Source organism: Ceratotherium simum, chromosome 8, assembly GCF_057802395.1.
Source record: "Ceratotherium simum simum isolate JZ-2026a chromosome 8, ASM5780239v1, whole genome shotgun sequence".
Lineage (NCBI taxonomy): Eukaryota > Metazoa > Chordata > Mammalia > Perissodactyla > Rhinocerotidae > Ceratotherium > Ceratotherium simum.
The window spans coordinates 35,230,027-35,248,943 of record NC_141907.1 but is presented as its reverse complement, the minus strand read 5'-3'; the positions used below and the strand labels follow the sequence as shown (position 1 = coordinate 35,248,943).

The 18,917-nt window shown below is 38.7% G+C and overlaps 1 protein-coding gene across 3 annotated transcripts in view; it reads left to right on the top strand.

Annotated features, from left to right (window-relative positions):
• Positions 1-18,917, top strand: part of ATP8A1 (ATPase phospholipid transporting 8A1) — a 219,198-nt gene that overhangs the window by 126,187 nt on the left and 74,094 nt on the right. For all 3 annotated transcript variants that reach the window (XM_087434255.1, XM_004419020.3, XM_087434256.1), the window contains 2 exons: positions 745-883; positions 4,042-4,106. In XM_087434255.1, coding sequence (XP_087290381.1) covers positions 745-883; positions 4,042-4,106 — 204 coding nt within the window. The remainder of the gene's footprint in view (positions 1-744; positions 884-4,041; positions 4,107-18,917) is intronic.

Here is an 18,917-nt window from a genome sequence, read left to right as displayed (position 1 = left end):
AAGTTTCCCTAACAGCCAAGAGATTGTTCTCTTGTTTCCTCCATTTGGGAAAAATGAGAGTAGAAACCGTTCTTCTTTGTGAGAGATTAGAACAGCTTTCCGAAGAGAATATTGGTTGTATTCAATCTTGTATGAAAGATACCATCTAATGAGCAAGGGATCTGTAGTGAACTCTGACCTTCCACTATGCAAATATGGAGCAATGTGAAAAGCACTCTACCTGTTCTTTCTTACAGAGACTAATGCTGTCACTTTGTTATTGCTCTCTTCCTCAGCATTTCTAATTGTATTAGGTGTATACATTTCCTGACACTGCATCAAATGACAATTTAATAGTATCAGCGTATATCTTTACTCTTTTTCAAACAGGTCAACAAGATTGCTTCTTCACTTTGGTGATCTTCCATAGTTTTAATTTTTGCTTAGTGGGTGCCTGCTCCTTTTTAACTGACTTTTAATTTCTCCCTTCTATATGTGTGTGTTTTTTTTTTTAGAATCAGTTCCTCATCTTAGGGAGGAGTAAGATAAGACAAGTACCTTCAGAAAGCTTCGATCTTCTGCCAAAAGTTCTGGGTGAAAGTCAGGGATCTTCAAGAGAGAAAACTCAATAGGATAGTTGGAATTTACAAATCCATGAATTATCATTTTGTCTCTATTTGAAAACATATACACACTTCAATTTTTTGTTCTTAAAAAATCTAAACTGGTTTTCTTCTTAAAATTTTTGCTACTCATTTTCCCCAGAATCTTCAGCTACTTGGAGCTACAGCCATTGAAGATAAATTACAAGATCAAGTGCCTGAAACCATAGAAACTCTGATGAAAGCAGACATTAAAATCTGGATCCTTACAGGCGACAAGCAAGAAACTGCCATTAACATTGGTAATTTACCTAATTCAAACTTTAAATTGTTGATATATTTCAAGAGCTAGATTTGAGATATTTTCAGATTTGAAAGGTTTGGTATTTTGAGTTTTCCATATTGGTAGTATATTGGGCTTATCTGTTTACTCACAGCCCCAATACCGCTTTAAAGTTGCAATGGTTATATTTACAGCCAAATATTAGCTCTTACAATCATGTAATGCCCTCTCTCACCTTTGTATCTACCCCCACTTTCCATCCATAATTGACACATAAATAAATTTCCACAGTTGTCTGTGAAAGCTTGGAAATCAGGATTATGGCAGCCTTGTGTATTGACATTTGTGTATGTGACCAAAGGTTATTTCTGCGGTAGGCGGTAAGAAGACTGAGTTTTCATTCATCCTACAGTTAATTCTAGTTTTTTGGAAAGAGGTTGTATCCATCAGCTCAGGCTGCCATAACAGAATACGACAGTTTGGGTGGCTTAAACTACAGAAATTTATATTCTCACAGTTCTAGAGGCTAGAAGTCCAAGATCAAGGTGTCGGGACTTTTGCCTTCTCCTGAGGCCTCCCTTTCTGGCTTGTAGGTGGCTGCCTTCTCACTCTTTCCTCACCTCGCCTTTCCTAGATGGACGTGCACTCCTGGTGTCTCTTCCTCTTCTTGTAAGGACACCAGTCCTCTTGGACTAGGGCCCCACACTTATGACCTCATTTAACTTGATCTCCTAAAGGCCCTATTTCCAAATACAGTCACATGGTGTGTTAGGGCTTCACTATGTGAGTTTGGACACAATGCAATCCATAACAGAGAAGAAAGTTAGTATTTGGTGTTAAGAGGCCTATAATACCAATAATATGCAAGAAAATATCTTTTTTTTTTCCAAATTCAGTTATAGTAAGTTGCCTGAGTGCTGTAAACTCTGACATAGACTCAACTTCTGGATATTAATGATATGAATTACTTACAAAACTCTCCCAAAGTTAAGAAACCATTTCAGAAGTGATGACAACATGAAACTACATTTTTAGAAAGTCGTTATTAAGGATCATCTATCTAAAAAACATTTAGCTAATATTCCTTTTAGAAATATTAGTAATCACAATATTCTGTAAATATAAAACAACTACAAGTTTATTGTAAATTGATTTCATTAATGGAGGAAAATGAATTTTTAGAAAAGGCTAGCTAGTGGAAGTTTAAATATACAAGCCACACAAGTTGTTAATTTTGATTATAAAACTACCACTGGTGTTAGAGACAAAATGGAAAGAAGGTGTATGAGAATACAGAATGCATTAGAATTGAGAGACCTGAAAAACACAAATATGATAAAACAATATGACTACAGATAGAGGGAGAATATATGGTGGTAAAGAGTGATATGTGAGGAAAATAAGCAATGCTGAAAATAGTCCAGGATATGTAGCCATTATGAAAGATCATAATAATATGGTAGTGGTTTCTCATCACGTTTAACTTTTAGACTCTTGGCCCATAATTGTTACTAGTAAAAGGTAGGTAAGATTGATTCATTCAGCAAATGGTTGTGGTGCCTAAGGTGCCAGGCACCAGTTAAGAGCAGAGAATGAAACAAACCAAAATCTCTGCCCTCCTGGAGCTCAGCTTCTAGTCAGGGAAACAGACAATAAAGTAAATGAGAAAAATGCCTAGTGTATTAGATGGCAATAACTGCTGTAAAGAAAAAGCAGGAGAGGGAGATAGGGCATTGCACAGAGGGAGGTCAGGAAGACCTCATTGAGAAGGTGACATTTGAGGAATGACCTAAGAGAGAAGAGGGAGCTTGTGACTTGGATGATTAGGGGAAGCTGTCTTCTGTTCTAGAGAGAAAGAGCAGATATGCAAAGGGGGAGAATAGAAGGAGATCAGCAGTGTAACAGAGCCCAGGTTGGATGGGGCTTTGCATTTACTCTGAGAGAGTTGGACAACCATTGGGTGGTTCTGAGCAGAGGAAAGACATGATCTGACCTTCCTGCGAAAACAATGAGTCTGGCTGCTAGGCTGAGAATGGCCTTGAAGGGAAGCACGTGTGGAAGCAGGGAGACCAGTGAAGAGGCTGTTATGCAGTAATCCAGGTGAGACATGATGGCGGCTTGAACCTTGGTGGCAACAGTGGAGGTGGTGAGAAGTGGTTGGGTTCTGGGTATATTTTAAAGGTGAGGCCAACAGGATCAACTGATAGATTAGATGCAGGGTATAAGAGAAAAAAAGGAATCAGGGGTCACTCTAAGCTTTTTAACCTTAGTAACTAAAGGCTGGAGTTGCCATTAACCAAAATGGGGAAGACTGAAGGAGGAGTAGGTTTTCTGAGAGGAGGTCAGGAGCCTGTGTCTGGGATATGTTGAGATGCTTATTTTTTACCGAAGTGTCTGCTATTAAGTAGGCACTGGGGTGTGAGAGTCTGAAGTTCAGGAAAACAGTCTGAGCAGGAAATATGAGTTTTAGAATAGTCAACATTTAGGTGGTATTTAAAACCAGGGATGGAATGAGATCATAAAGGGAGTGAGTATAGATGGTATTAAATATGATGGCATTATTTTAAATGTGAGACCAGTCAGCTGTGTTGCCTGTTTTCCTTCAGCCACATTCGGCGGTATGTGAACAGGTGCAGAGTAGGCAGAGTTGGATTTAATCAGTGGGTGGTTTTATCCTGCAGCAAGTACAACAAAGCAAGAGAGGGCAGGAAAGTAGAGGATGTGATGACTCTCCAAGGGCAAGGAGACAGTGGTGGGATCAGTGGTCCAAGACATAGCCAGACAACCCCCCTGTACCCTTCCCCAGAATCACCCATCCGCCCATTTTCTGCTCTTCGTGTTGGTCGTCATGAAGGATATTCCATATACATTTGTAGTTTTCAGGACATTGAGACTCATTACCACCATCTCTTTCCATATTTGTTTATCAAGACAGCTACTGTCCTTGTATCATATCCCTCCTATAGCAAGCAAGAACATTTCTTTTTTAACTTCCTGCAAAACTGGAAAACAGCTGTGGGGCATCATCCTAAATTTAAATAGATAAAATTTTAATTTTACCTAATAGATAAAAAAATAAAATTTAGATATTTTTGTAGTATTATTACTTAACATCTTTACCTCTTCTCTCTAGAGAAATGAATTATATCAATTAATTTACTCTTTGTTTGCACGTAGGACACTCCTGCAAACTTTTGAGGAAGAACATGGGAATGATTGTTATAAATGAAGACTCTCTTGATGTAAGTAAAATTATCTTTCTTTTTAATCTTTTAATAATGTAATCATCTTGTAGTATTTTATTTTATATTCAGATAGCTGAGGAAATATTTTATCTTCCTGAGGTTAAAAGACTCCTGATTATTATTGTTCTGCTGTAACATAATGGGCGCTGTTTTGAACCATATTGATGTAAATAGATCCAGCTTTGTGTCTGACGGCTGAAAGATATTGCTAAATGATTTGCTTAATGTTGTAAGACAAAAAAAAGCTGCTTTACAAAAGCATTATGTCTGGGGGTTGCTGAGTGGCTGCAACTGTTCATATCTATCTGGTATTTTATCTATTAAGCATTTAATATCTGCTTTAACTTCCAGTATTAATCTTTTGCTTCTTTAAGAAAAATTTGTGAAAGCTATTAAACACCACAAAATAACCATTCCTAATAGGAAAGTTGTATTTTTCTTTTTTTCTTTTTAAGGTCCTAACCTCTGGGCTGAAATATAAATTTCTAGGACGTCTTTTTTCATGACTGTGATCACATGAAGTTATATCTGGGAAAGATTTGTTAGATATACAGTGTAAAATAGAAGTTAACAAAAAAATATGTAGGTCGAATGACCTGTAAATAAAGTAAAGGTGACTATTTGTAATTTCAGGTGGAAGACAGAACAGGAGAGGTGATTATACAGCTGTTTGAAATAGTCATTATGACGCAAAGAGCAGAGAAAACCTGATAATTAGGGATGTTGGTGAAGCGGAGAGGCCGAATGTGTTGAAGGGGTGGTGAAGAGGCAAATATTTAGAAGTCAAGTATAGAACAGGAATTATGTGTAAGAACTAGTTGACTTCAGATTTTTAAGTTGGAATGATGATCTCTTAATTACTTGTCCTCAAAACAATTCTTGTTATACTTTACCCTTTCTTGTGAAGTCTTTGAGCAACTTGTAGCCTATAGGATAATATGTGATTTTGCAACCAAGAGAGCGGTTTATGCCTTTAATTATTGGAGAAGTACTTTTTGTGAACCAAGCTTTAATCCTAAAACAAAAACCAAAGGGAGCCAGCCTGTGGTTGGAAGACTTTCCTTTTTATGTATTAATTCAATAGGCCCTCTGGTAGGCACTGAGAACGTATCACTAAACAGAACACCGTGGATTTTGCCCCCTTATTGCTTACAGTTGTCTCCGTTCTCCATGTCGCATATGTATTAACTTTGGTTTATTATATCCAAGTTACTATGTTGTGAAAAAAGTATGACTAAGACAGCCCTGCCCTCCCAAAGCTTACAAATAATAAGGGAAGTAAAATGCATATAAGTAACAGTACCAAACAGATATGCAAATAAGGTAGTTTGCTAGGAAAATATTGTGAAATTTAGGGAAGTATTTATAAAGTAAGTGGCATTTAGTTAGATAAAGATGAGTAATTGAGTAAGGGGGGGAGTAGTTGAAGCAGAAATTTATTGTAGGTTCAAGACATATTTGAGGCATGAAAGAGGAACATTGAACTTGAACACAAGGTTATAATTTTTTAAGTGTTTTTTGGTTAAATAAATGTAGGCACATAATGTAAAATTCAAAAGTTACAAAAAGGGAAAAGTACAGATGGTAAAAAGTGAATCTCCCATCGTTATACCCAAGCTGCCTAGAGACAGCTCCTAGTTCCAGTTTCTTGTGTGTTTGTGCATCCAGGGATATTCTGCCATATCTATGGGATATGGGTATATGCACATCCTTTGTTGTTAGACACAACTTACAGCATACTATCCACACTGCTTTATACTTTGCTTTTCTCACCTAGTATATCTTAGCAGTTGTGCTGGAGTAGTATATACCAAGTTATCTAATTCTTTTTTAATGGTGGCGCAGTATTTATAAGGTGCCTGTAGGAAATGACACAGGAAGTTAAAACTGGAAAGGTAGCCTCAGGTCAGTTGCAGAAGGCTGGGCTAGGTTTGAGAATTTGCCTTGGTAGGCAGGTGGAGCAACTTCATCAGCCTCTCGTAAGAGGTGTGATGTGTAGAAACAATTGTACGTAGGCAAGTTTAGAAGGACGAGGAGGCAGGGGTACAGGCAAGGGACCAGGCTGAGAGTTAGGTAAGGGGAAATGGGGGCACCAATGCCAGCGATGTGGTGGGAGAGAAATTCGGGGACACTTATCCCATGGGGTCCCTGGAGAAGGAGCCATCAAGGGTGATTCCAGACCTGGGTTGCAGTATTTCACAACATTGTGAAAACCTCATGGAAGCATTCCCTTAGTCCCTGTAGATGTTTAGGCCTTTGTCAGCAACATGGGTTACATGTGGTGCACGGTTTTTTTGACACTTGAAGGAAATCAGAGGTGAGACCTGTGATGTTGAAACAAAAGCATGACAAGCTATGCTTGGTTTGACAAAAAGCAAAAGAAGCGACGCTACCACACCCTACTTAAGGTGAAAGCCTAAATCCTTAGGTAGAGTGTGATAGCGTCGCTTCTTTTGTTTTCATCCGTTTCATCATTTTTCTCCAACGTTTGGATGAACATGTTCTTGAAGTGTTTTAAGTAACAAGTGATGTACATAGTAATCTCAAGAAAAAAAAGAAAAGTGAAATACCAAAAATATTCCATGTACTGCCTCATGTATTGTTAAGACAGTGGCATTTATTTTCAAATTTCCAAGATGGTAACTTAAGAGTAACACACACCTCAGAGGTACTTACAGGACCTATTTGTACTGGAGCAAACATAGATAGGAGACTCAGGAATACTCAGTTTCAGTGAAAGCGGGGTCCATGTCTGTCTGTTTGGGTTTACCAGTCTCTGTCAGTGCCCAGCAAATTGCCGAGCACATAGTAAGTATTCCAGAAATATTTGCAAAGTGACTCACTGAGTCATTTTGTTTTTTTTTATTTTTTTTTTTTGTGAGGAGATCAGCCCTGTGCTAACATCCGCCAATCCTCCTCTTTTTTTTGCTGAGGAAGACGGCCCTGGGCTAACATCTGTGCCCATCTTCCTCCACTTTATATGGGACGCCGCCACAGCATGGCTTGCCAAGCAGTGCATCGGTGCGCGCCCGGGATCCGAACCAGCGAACCCCGGGCCGCCGCAGTGGAGCGCGCGCACTTAACCGCTTGCGCCACCGGGCCGGCCCCGCACTGAGTCATTTTAAATTAAGCACTTCCTTTTAAAAAAAATTGTATATCAGTTTTAAATTTGGTAGTAATCGATCTTATCTGATATTTAAAAAGCAAAGTGGTTAGAAATGTCCTTAGCAATTCAGGTGACAGTTTGATGTGGAAGATCACAGGCAAACACTATGGCTGAATGGATTACACTAATTTGTCTAGCCCTGGACTGCCGGACTGCTAAGCATCTTACACTGCTGTCTGGGGACGGTTTTTCTCCCAGCAAGTTAAGTGGTGGCTTTACAAATCTGGCTGTTTGGGGTCAGACTCGCTGTGGTACACTCATTTGCTTCTCAGCGGGAAGGGGAACATCACTTTGCATAGCTCCTTCAGATCTTGTCTCCTAAAAGCCATGGCTGAGATTTCAGGCAAATCATTAGATGAGCTAGAATGCCTGTAAGTAAATCATTATTTATGTTTTCATTGCCATGGAAAAGATGAGCATCCTATGTGCTCATATTGTACAGATAATAATAAACTATGGGATTACCATTCCATCAGCACGAAGAATAATTAACATTTAGGTAATAAACTTAGGAACATAATGTCTTAGGAAATAAATTGTGTGTGTGTGTTTTATCAAGTGACAGTTTTAATGAACATACTCAAATTATTCCATGAAATAGCACAGTGGTTAAGAACACAGTTCTGCTCTAACCTGAATGTGGGATCCTGGGCAAATTGGAGTTAGATAAATTCTCTGAGCCAGTTTTGCTGCCTGTAAAGTGAGGATGGTGTTACCCTTGGCATAGGATTGGTATGGTTAGCACAGGGCATGGCACATATAAAAAGGAGATGTTACAAAATTTTGTAGAAAAACAGTATTTCAATAGCTTGCAAGTTGTTTTGCATAATGATCATTTTTATTACAAAAAACATATTTTCCCATCTTTTAATTTTTTCCTAAGATAGCAAGTTATAAATGTAGATCCTCTTTTGTGTAAGTGATACATATTGCTATGAACTATTCAAATTTTCTGCCAAAATATTATTCCTAATACTTTTTAAATTGTAAAGCGGAATCTCTTTTTTTATGTTGAACTTGTACAAATAAAGTATCATATTTGAGGCTCTTAAAATTCCAAAAAGAAATACCTTTCTCCTGGTGATCACAGTAATAGAAATCTTTGTCTTCCCATAATTCAGCTCATCTAAAATAAATACCATTTGGCTTTCTAATTTTCTCGTTTTAAATTTCAATGTGATTATCCTTCTTGAAAAATCAGTGGCAGTTCAGCATTTTTAAAAACCTTTAAATAAACATATAAAACCAGACTACAGTTGAAAATACAAACAAACGGAATGGAAGTCTTGCTCTGCAGATCTGATATGGAAATCTGGTGGCCTTTTCTGCCCCGGCCCATTCCCAGCTCCTTTCATAGCAAGAGCAGCACCCCCTGCTGGCATGATGCCAGAGATCAAAGCTGGGTGTTCTCACCCCATTATCGACCAAGCTGTTGTCAAATGTTGGTGTGGCAGCAAAAGAGTTTCTTGATCATATTTTTTTTAATTGAGAAATTAAGAATTTCGTGGATAAGCATCATTAAGAATCATCTAAAGTTGATCAAAATCTATTAGACACTTGTAATAAATAATTTAGGTAATTTGTATAATTTTTCATCATGCTACTTCAAACCACTTTATTAGGGTTTCTGATTATGTTCTTGGTATGAGGCATTTCCTTAGGGTCTGCAAAGGCAGGAATTTCAGATTACTGGCTTGAAGAGTATATTGTACTTCTTCCCTACCTCCACAGCCATGCTCAGGAAGTATCCCACAAACTTTTTAGAAACCCCTTCTACTTAATGACCTAGATCCAGGGATTCTTCTACCATCTCTTTTATATCTTTAGTTTGTCATAAAGTAATTTGTTCAAAGTCTGTCTGTTAAAACTGGAAACAGCTAAAAATGTGAGCTAAGAACTAGGGAATCTCATATGTGATCTATCTTTAGCTTCCAGTGTCTAATTAAGGTCTTTCAAAATGTACTAAAACAGTTTTGGATGGATTGGGTTTGTGTTATATTAAGGAATGTGATTGTTATATTACTCAGATCCCCCACAGCATACCAACTCTGTGAATCTCAGGAAGTACTTTCAGGTGACTCCCAGTATATATATGTATTTTTCTGAATCCATGTGGTCTAACTTTCTTCTAAAAGATAGAAAATTTTTGGAGACTTATTTCATTGAGATAGCTTAGGATTTCATTACCCTCATCTGGAAAGTCTAGGGTAGGTGGGAGGGACCATAATCTCTTAAGTCATTAACTCTGTGGGTGCCAAAACAATCTTTCTTGAGTCTCACATTATGTACCCTTAACCTTGGTCTCTCCTTCTTCTAGCATCTCTTTTATATGGAGAGTTGTAAGATCTGTCCTGCGAGGGTAGGACTGGATCTTAAATCCATTCTTATTGTTTTTCTTCCTCCTTTCTACTGTCTGGCTTCCCTAGGAAACAAAAAAGGGCAGAGAGGAAAATTTTTTACTATATATTTGTTTAATCAACAGGAATGATGGTTAAATATGTATGTAGAGAGCTTGGGAAATAAATTTCCTCCATTCAAAGTCAAAAGGCTTCCAGTGTTCCCAGATTTAATTCCTGAGAAGCACTCTCCCTCCTCTCCTTCTGATCATCTGGACATACTTTTGCTAGATAGTCTTTACTGCTGTTGACATTCACAATTGAGCCCGATTAGGAGTCAACACGTGATATATGGAAAGTAGTGTATGGATCCCAAGGGAAAATGCAGCTTTCTGACTTTCTGTGAAAAGGGACTCTGCTACCTCTGCAGGGTTCTATGCATTGCTGTTATAAGAAAAATGCTAGCTTACATTTATGGAGTACTTATTTTTTGTACCAGGTACTGGACTAAGGACTTTACAGGGACAATCACATTAACACCTGAAAACATTAGTGGGCAGATACTGTTATGCCCAATCTAGGAAGTTTAACTTGACTTCAGTGCTAAGCAGCGCTAGAGGACATATCTAAGTCATTGGGTTTCAGAGTCAAAGCAAATAGATTTTTCTGGGCCTCAGCTGCCACCTACTCTTATAAAACAAGAGTAGTAATAATATCCATCTCTAGAGTGTTATTGTGAGGATCAAACAAAACAATACCTTTTAAATACTTAGAAACAATGCCTGGCATTTAGTAAGCACTTAAGAAGTCTGAACCATTATCATGATCATCATTATTATTATTTCTTTTAGCCTTATTATTCTGGGGGTGGGGGAGTTCCTCATTGCCAGCTGCTGTAAGAGGTGATTTTATTTTATTATTATTATTATTTTTTTAATTCATAGTACTCTTTTTTTTTTTTTTAATTTTATTTATTTATTTATTTTTTCCCCCAAAGCCCCAGTAGGTAGTTGTATGTCATAGCTGTGCATCCTTCTAGTTGCTGTATGTGGGACACGGTCTCAGCACGGCTGGAGAAGCGGTGCGTCGGTGTGCGCCCGGGATCCGAACCCGGGCCGCCAGCAGCGGAGCGCACGCACTTAACCACTAAGCCACAGGGCCGGCCCCTGTAAGAGGTGATTTTAAACAGCCGCCCTTCTCACTACTTAAATTTCACTGCTTAATTTGAGAATATGATCCCAAGCCAGCCTAGGTTTGATCATGGGTACTATAATCCATACCAGTGTTGCCCCCCACTGACGTAAATGAGTTGTTAGCCACATTTGATATTAACAAGCATCAGAATATATATTTTTCAACACTATGGTAAAAGAAAACCCTTTATGGGATTGCTCCTTTTTTCCTAGCTGAATTTGATTTTCTAACACCATGTAAGCTTCAAATATAGCTTACAGGGCATTCATGACATAAATGGTGAGGTTGTCATCTGTACCCTTTTAAGCTCAACTTAAATGTGTTATGCAGACAAACCTCCCTGTTTGAAGAACCAGCTGCTGTTGAATGGCCTCTGACAGAAGTCTAGAATAAGCAGGTTATTGACTTGACTCCGGAAAAGGAGGAGAAAAAAGAGAATTGGGGCTACTTCAGGTTTTGTCGTGACATGTCCCATGAGTCTAATACAATACATTTTGTATTGGTTTGAAAAATAGTTGAGGCAGGTTTTAAACCACGCTGAGTTTTCCTCCCCTGCCAGCGTTGGAGCTGTAGTATTGTGAATTTTCCTTTACCATCAGCAAAGCTGTTTCAGCTTTTTGGCCTGAAAATTTTAAGGTCTTCGTTTAACTTTTAAGGTGTTAATGTATTCCTATTAGAAGTAAAGATATGTTTTTATAATGTCCCGTTGCAGGATGGTTGTTCAAATACTGTCTGGCACACTGCTTACTCCAAGTAGCTTTCAGAGCAGAAAGCCGACTTTGTTACATTTGAAAGAAATGGGTTTGTAAAAAATGTAAACATGGCAAAAAGTGAAAATAACATATGAACAAATAATCTGTTCGCTTTTCCTCTGATTTAAGACGGTGTCTGCTACAAGCCTAAGTATGTGGTTGAAAAAGTTCCATCAAACCCGTTGTTTGGTCTCATAAGAACTAAATATGTCCCCTTTTCTTAAATAAAATTCAGTAATCTTGGCTTGTGTGCAGAACCCGAAGTGAAGTTGTTCACAGATTCATAGTGTTTCTGTTTTGAGAAATTCTTCCTCCCCTCAAGCCTGAATATTCTTTATCTCTTTTTTGGCTAAACATCTGAACTCTTCCAAGAGCTAGAGCCCTAGAATTACCCTGAGACCTAGAATTACAGATAGATGCTTTCTAACCAGTCTGCCCACAGCTTGTTGACATTTCTGAGGGGAGTAGGCCATGCCTTATGACTTTTTTGTGTCTCTGCCACTCATATCTTTTGATGAATCAGGACAACCATCAAATTGACAGATTATAGGAAGCCTACTATGTGCCAGGTGTATCTGCATACATTAGTCTGTGCTCCTGTAGGGCTGTTAGTGTTTGTCTCAATTACAGATAGAGACTTTGAGTTCACATAACTAACAAGTGCAGGATCCTGAATTTCAACCTAAGTTGCTCTAAGTCCAAAGCTGTTTTTTTCTTTTTGTTTTTAAATAACTATACTTTCTCCAATGGTGGCAGAGACCCAGTCACAGAAGGAAGCATTCTGGGAAGCATCCCCCACATTGTCTGACTTGTCCCTACCTCATTTCTCACTCATACCAGTACTACTTCTGGAAAATGGTGGTGTTTGGGCATCCTGCATTTATGGAATTCAAGAAAGGCCCTAAAGTTAGTTTTACTAATACAACAATTGTACATAAAATTTTATTGAATGTGCATGTGAAATAATGGAAATGGTATGCATTTGGGATTTGCACTGAGAAGATACAGGAGATAACGATTCTTCTCTATTCCTACATTAATTAATTCAAATCATTAGGAAAATGGGCCCAACATTAGCTCTTTTTGTGGTTCTGGGTAACAATTTCTCACAGGCCCCGGTTGTTACTCTCTCCAATCCGGTGATTTGGTAATTTGCTTATTTAAAAAAAAAAAAAAAGGGTTGTATATTTTGAGCAGTCTCTTCCTGGCTGAATTGAAGGCAATACGAGAGATTGGATGTCTGCCGACCCAATTCCTCCAGAATGTTTCCTTCTGCGTTTGAGTCACTGCCACCACAGGAGAATATTTAATACAAGCTCAAAATAAGTGTTTAGGAGGCTTTCAGTGGTGGTTTAAAATAATTACCATGAGGGCTTTGGTAAAAGCCTTTATCCACAAAACTATTTAAATTATATAATTATATCCCCCACCTCACTCTTCCTTCCTTTCCCTGGATTTGTCTCTCTTCGCTACGTGCCCCCACCCCAACACCAAACATAGACTTGGACCCAGATTTGACACTTCTCTGCCTCTCTCTCTAGTGTGCCCTAAGTGAGACTAGATGTCTCACAAGGAGTTATTTGCCTGATGGAACCTATCATAATCCCAAATCCCAAACCTCTGCCCAGGAGCCGAGAGCAATTTACCCAGCGCTGCAACTTCCTCTTCTTACCTTCTTCCATTTTGTAACCCTTGACCTTTTTCAGATGGCATGACCCTACTGGGAGATTGGACCATTTCCTCAATTACAGTGTTTTATATCTACTTCCGCCCTGGAAAGCCTATATTTGTGTATCAGCAAAGCATGGAATTTTTTTTTGTCTATTTCCTTCTCCATTCTATTTAGCAATATGTATTGATTAAATGCATTCACTTGGCTGCCTTCCACTAAGCTGTTTTGGAGGACCTCTTTGACCATATGTTTTTAATGATTTCACCTTCTGTCTGCCCTTACCCATTTTGGAAAAATTACTTTATGTTGGTTTGGTTCTGTATGAATATGTTTTTAAAGGTTGTGTTCTAGTATAGTCTGGGAGTTTAGAAACACCAAGGCTTTATGGTCAAAAACTGTGTCCAAGGGAGCTTGTGGTCCTGACTGGGATGAATGTTAATGGACTGGTCGTATATAAGTGTAGTGTCTCTCTGCTCTCAGGCATACCTTCTTTACAACTTACTACTGCCTGCAGTAGCTAAAGGAGTAGTTGATATATGTGTTGCATAGGGGTATATGGAATGTCCGGTGTTCCGCTGAATCAATAACACATTGTCGGAAAATAAGTAATACCCAGTGGTTTATCCATGTTGCTATTATGGGAGTCATAACTCACTCTTTAAGAGAGTGCTAACATTGTCCGTACTTGATATGGTCAAAATGTATTATTAAGAGTGTCCTTGGAATGTTCTGTTAATTTGTAATTTTAGGGTGTGAACATTTGGAGAGTGTAAAAGTAGAGAAAGAATGAAACATTATTTGGGCATAAATGTGTAAATACCTCCTGTCTTAAATGATGATGAGGTGGGGCCACAAAGCACCAAAACAGCTAATAAAATATGTGTTAGTTTAAGATTCTTAAATTATCCTCTTATTTGACATTTTCAGTTGACTTATAGTAGATTTTAAAAGGTAGACCCTTAGCAAACTAAAGTAAGGAAAGAACTAGTTTTCCTTGGATGTCAGCTCTGAGCCGAGCACTGGGCAAGGCACTTGACTTAGAAGTAAAGGAGTTAGCACGTTTTGTCACCACAGTAACCCCACAAATATTAACCCAATCTTATGAGTGAGAAAATTTTGATTCAGCGGAGTTAAGTAACCTGCCTGAAGAAAGATAGCCATAAGTGGCAGAGCAACGATTCAACCCAAGCCATTCTGATACTATATTATTGCCTTCTAGAGTTGGTCAAATGAAAAAATAAAATATAATAATGAAGAAGTAGATTGGAATACATATGTACTCCTGGTAAAAAAGTTTATTGATAGACCGTGAAATGACACTTTTGACATATAATATGTGATATAATCCTTTCTAGAACACTGACCCTATGTAGCCACCTAATCCAAAAGTATTTTGGAGTTCTTGGTGTCTTTCCTTAGGCCAGTGGTTGAAACTATTCCTTATTTCTCATTTAGTTTTTTCCTTTCACATCATTAAGGAATTTTTTTCAAAATAAAACACTTAATATTTCCTTTTCAAGGAAGGTAAAAAACTATTTGATTAGCTTACTTTTACCTTAGACTCTACATCCACCTGACTTTGAGGAAAACCTTGAATTCTGAGCCATCGGGTATATTTTAGCTTCTGAAACTTTAGTTCTTTAAAATGGGGCATCCTCATTTTGCTTCACATATTATCCGTGCCCAGAAGCATCGTGTGAACCTTTATGGCCAGGCTTGACTTTCTAACTAAAAAAAAAGTCCCACTTTTATCTGGCCGCACATTTGCACGTTATTTCTTGTGACTGCTTTCTCTACGCTGATTGGTGACTTGTGCAGGTCAGCTGACAAGTTCTGAAGAGGTATTTTACAGTGGCTCGGTCTCCAGGCTGTTATCTTGTTGAAGCAGAGTCACCATCTTTGTTCAGCAAGGTTCCTGCAGGTGTTCTGTAACCTTGTGTTGCATTTTAAAGCCCTTTTTATGGAAAGTAAGTGAAAACAGAAAACTGTGGTGCTGATACTCATGTATGAAGTACATACGGCTTCATAAACTTAAGTCCCTTCTGACAAGGGTGGAAGTTGTGTTTCTTCCAAAAGTGATTCATCGTTAGCCCAATTGTATGCTTTTTTCACCTAACTGGTGGTGAACCCATAAAGGAAAAGAACAAATCCAAGAACAATGAAATACATTGTTAAATGTTGTGTCTGAAAGTCAAAGCGTAATTCAGAATCTTGATATATTATTTTTTTTTTCTGAGAATAGACTCCTTATAAGTTTATTATTTGACCTGCACACATTTAACAGATTCCCAGGAATAAATATAAATACTGAGTGCTTGTTTGTATTCAGACCCACACACCAGCATATACTTTGAACTAAATAAGTATAAATATACTTTCTTCCTTTAACTTTTGCTGTTTGGGCTTAGCTTTGCTGATGACACCCTCTGGGATATAGATGAGTGATCACACATGATTTATTGTCACTCTAAGTAACTGCAGCCCCGGAGCAAGGTATGGAAGCCACTACCATTAGGTGTTGCATGTTGGACTGTTTCTCTGTAATCTTCACCTCGTCTCTCCTGGTTAGACTTAGCTAACCAGTCTTCTAGTCAAAGGCTAGAGGCTTTTATTTTCCTTTCCTTAGGGATATTTACATTCTCTGCTAGGGTGTTCCTTGGATGTGTTCCTAAGTAAGACTAACTGTCCTGTAAACCTCTAAAAGGAATCAGAATGAAAACGAAAAGGCTAGAAGCTGAAAAGGGCCATTTTTATGCAGGTGCTTTCTGCAAGATTACATTTTTGGCCATCAAAAACATAGTTCTTAGGTGGCCTAACATGTTCTTTGCACATCTGGCCTCTGGGTTCTTTAGACTGTTCCAAGCAGAGTTTTTGCCAAAATGAAAATGACATCTTGCATACTGTGATACTTTCCAAACAAATCAGGGTTTTCGGTTTATTTCGCTATAAAATTGTGTCAGATTTCATTGTCGTGGGTGCCCCCTGTGATTTTTATCAAGGGTTTCCTTGGTAAAGGTCATGTAAAAGTAACATGAAAGATTGCCATAAAGCCTGCCAGTCTCTGCTTTCTTAAAGACCATTGTTGTTTTATGAACATGTTGTCTGTTTTGCCAGGCGATACCCTAAAGGTTCTAATGGAACTTTATTAAGGCTTTTTGGTCAGTTATCTTGGTGAGGAGTTCTACTTGGCCTAATTCTGTGCCAAGCATCTTTCTTTCTTTTTCTTTTCCAAGCATATTTCTTATAAACCAAATAAATATTATTTACTTCTCATTGGCCCACTGTTATACAACCTGGCTTGATCACTAAGTATAGTCTAGGCATCCATTCTATTATATTCATTAGACAGTTTATATTATTTGAGACAGAAGTAGATGTTGGATCATAGCTTCCACTTTGTTCTCATTTCCTCTATAATAAGATAAGCACACTAACATTTTACTTATTGCTCTAATTAAGAGTATCCAAGATTATACAGGAGTTTTACAAGCAGCAGAAAACAATCTGACACATGAGCAACAGCCACATGAGAAAACCACTGTAACTGCCCACAAGATATTCTCCAATTATTAATAATTTGGTTATTCTTTCATTACCAAGCTTTTATTCATTTTATTTCCTCTCTTCCTCAAGGGCCTCAGTCCCAAAGAGAAGTAGAGATACAAACAGCTAAGCTGCTATGCATCGTGCTATGTTGTACAAGTATAAACAAGTATTTGGAGAATCCAAAAGATGGAAGTATTTATGTCACCTGGAGGACTCAGGAAAAATAGAGTCAAGGGGACGTTTCTTGGTTTATTTGTTCATTGTTTTTAGTATGTAGTCTTAAAGGAAAAAAAAATAGTGACAAAGGGGAGAATGAAGATGCAAGAGAGAAGTGGGAGGAACAGAGGTGAGAAGAGAAGACAGTTCTTCCCCCTGACTCAAGAATTAGGGAGGATTAGGTAAAGGGAAGTTTTCAGGTTAAGAGAGGAAAGTTGAAGGAATTCTTTTTGGTATAAATGTTCTCAGTAAAGCAGGTAGATGTTTGCCAAAGTGACGGGACAAATTTGGAATCTTGAGAAGAAAAGGTCTGGAGTAGCCTCTGGGAAAAATGGAATCCACCAGGCATGGATAAAAGTATAGACCAGCCATAATGAGCACCCATGTAAGAGAAGAGAGCCAGAGTAGAGCCTATCCTCATGGGGAGATGGGGTTTTTTTCCTTTCTGTGTTGTCAAGACTAAGAACTAAGGAGAAATGTTGGCTGTGGCCTAAATTGTGAATTGGCAAGGCAGGAAAGCATGGTAGGTCCAGGGGCCCAAGGGCTTCTCATGAGCGCTTGGCTGTTTGCAGGGCTGTGGATAGGGAGAGTGGAGTTGAATGCTTGGCTAGAGTGTCCACAGGGGGTTGCAGGGTGGGGGACGTGCAGGCAAATCCCACTTTCCCTGTGGCTCCCTCCCTTACCTGGATCGCCACCTGGTAAGGCGCCTGAACCCAGGCCTTGCCCCTTACCCCTTATCTGTCTCCCCAAATTGCCTTTACTTCTGACTCTCCCTGTTTTATAGCAACAGATGCACCTTTTCTTTCAGCCCACAAATAAGACTGTGTAGAACAAGGAAATATAGAGCTTTTCTTTTGTTGTACTATGTGGTTTTTTTATCCTTTTTCTGATTTAGCTTCTCATTTATATATTTTCACTTTCACATGTCACTAAGTTTAAATGTTTAAACATTTCTCCCTTCAGTAGCCAAAAAGAAAACAAAGCAACAGCTAATATGGTAATAAATTTATTTCTAGCTACAGGAGATAAGCTTCAATGCAATATGGCCATAAAGTATGGCTCCCAGGCTTAAGGGAGAAGCAATAAACTTTTATAAATAAAAGAATTTTAAAATACTCCTGGCAGTAAAAATAAGGGTCAAATGTAGCTTGTAACTGGCAGCACACAGCCAACAACAGAGCTGCTTATGAAGGAAAACTAGAGACTAAAATGAGAAATGTTTGCAGCTTGGTTGTTGTTACTTAGCACCCCAGGTGTGCTGACTGGAGAATTGTGGGAGTTTTTGACTCACCTTCTGAAATGTTATCCCTGTTACATCTCCTGACACCTTTTGATTTGCTGAGGATCTGTGATAATCACCAAGGAAACCCGGGGGGGCACTGATGCCACAAATAAGAGAGTTCTCAACTAATTTTAAGGTGTTGGAGAACACCTTCAAAAGGAGAGGGAGTGGGGCACACAGGACTGTGTCCCACAGGCTGGTTAACGAGGAGCTTGCACAGCTCAGGGCTTTACTTGACTTTTAGTCTTGCTTTGCAGCTGATCTTTAAAGAAATTTTGAAGTCCTCCTGAGGTCCATCTCAGGTTTCTTTTGGGTTTTCAGCTCAGGAGTCACTTGGGCAAAAGCTTAAAAAATATAGTGATGAGGGGCCGGCCCGGTGGCATAGCGGTTAGGTTCACGTGTTCCACTTCAGCAGCCTAGGGTTCGCCGGTTCAGAACCCCAGGCACGGACCTACACACCACTTATCACACCATGCTGTGGCAGGCGTCCCACATAAAATGGAGGAAGGTGGGCACAGATGTTAGCTCAGTGCCAGTCTTCTTCAGCAAAAAGAGGAGGATTGGCAACAGATGTTAGCTCAGGGCTAATCTTCCTCTCACACACACAAAAAAATACAGTGGTGAGATTCCTCAAAAAAATAAAA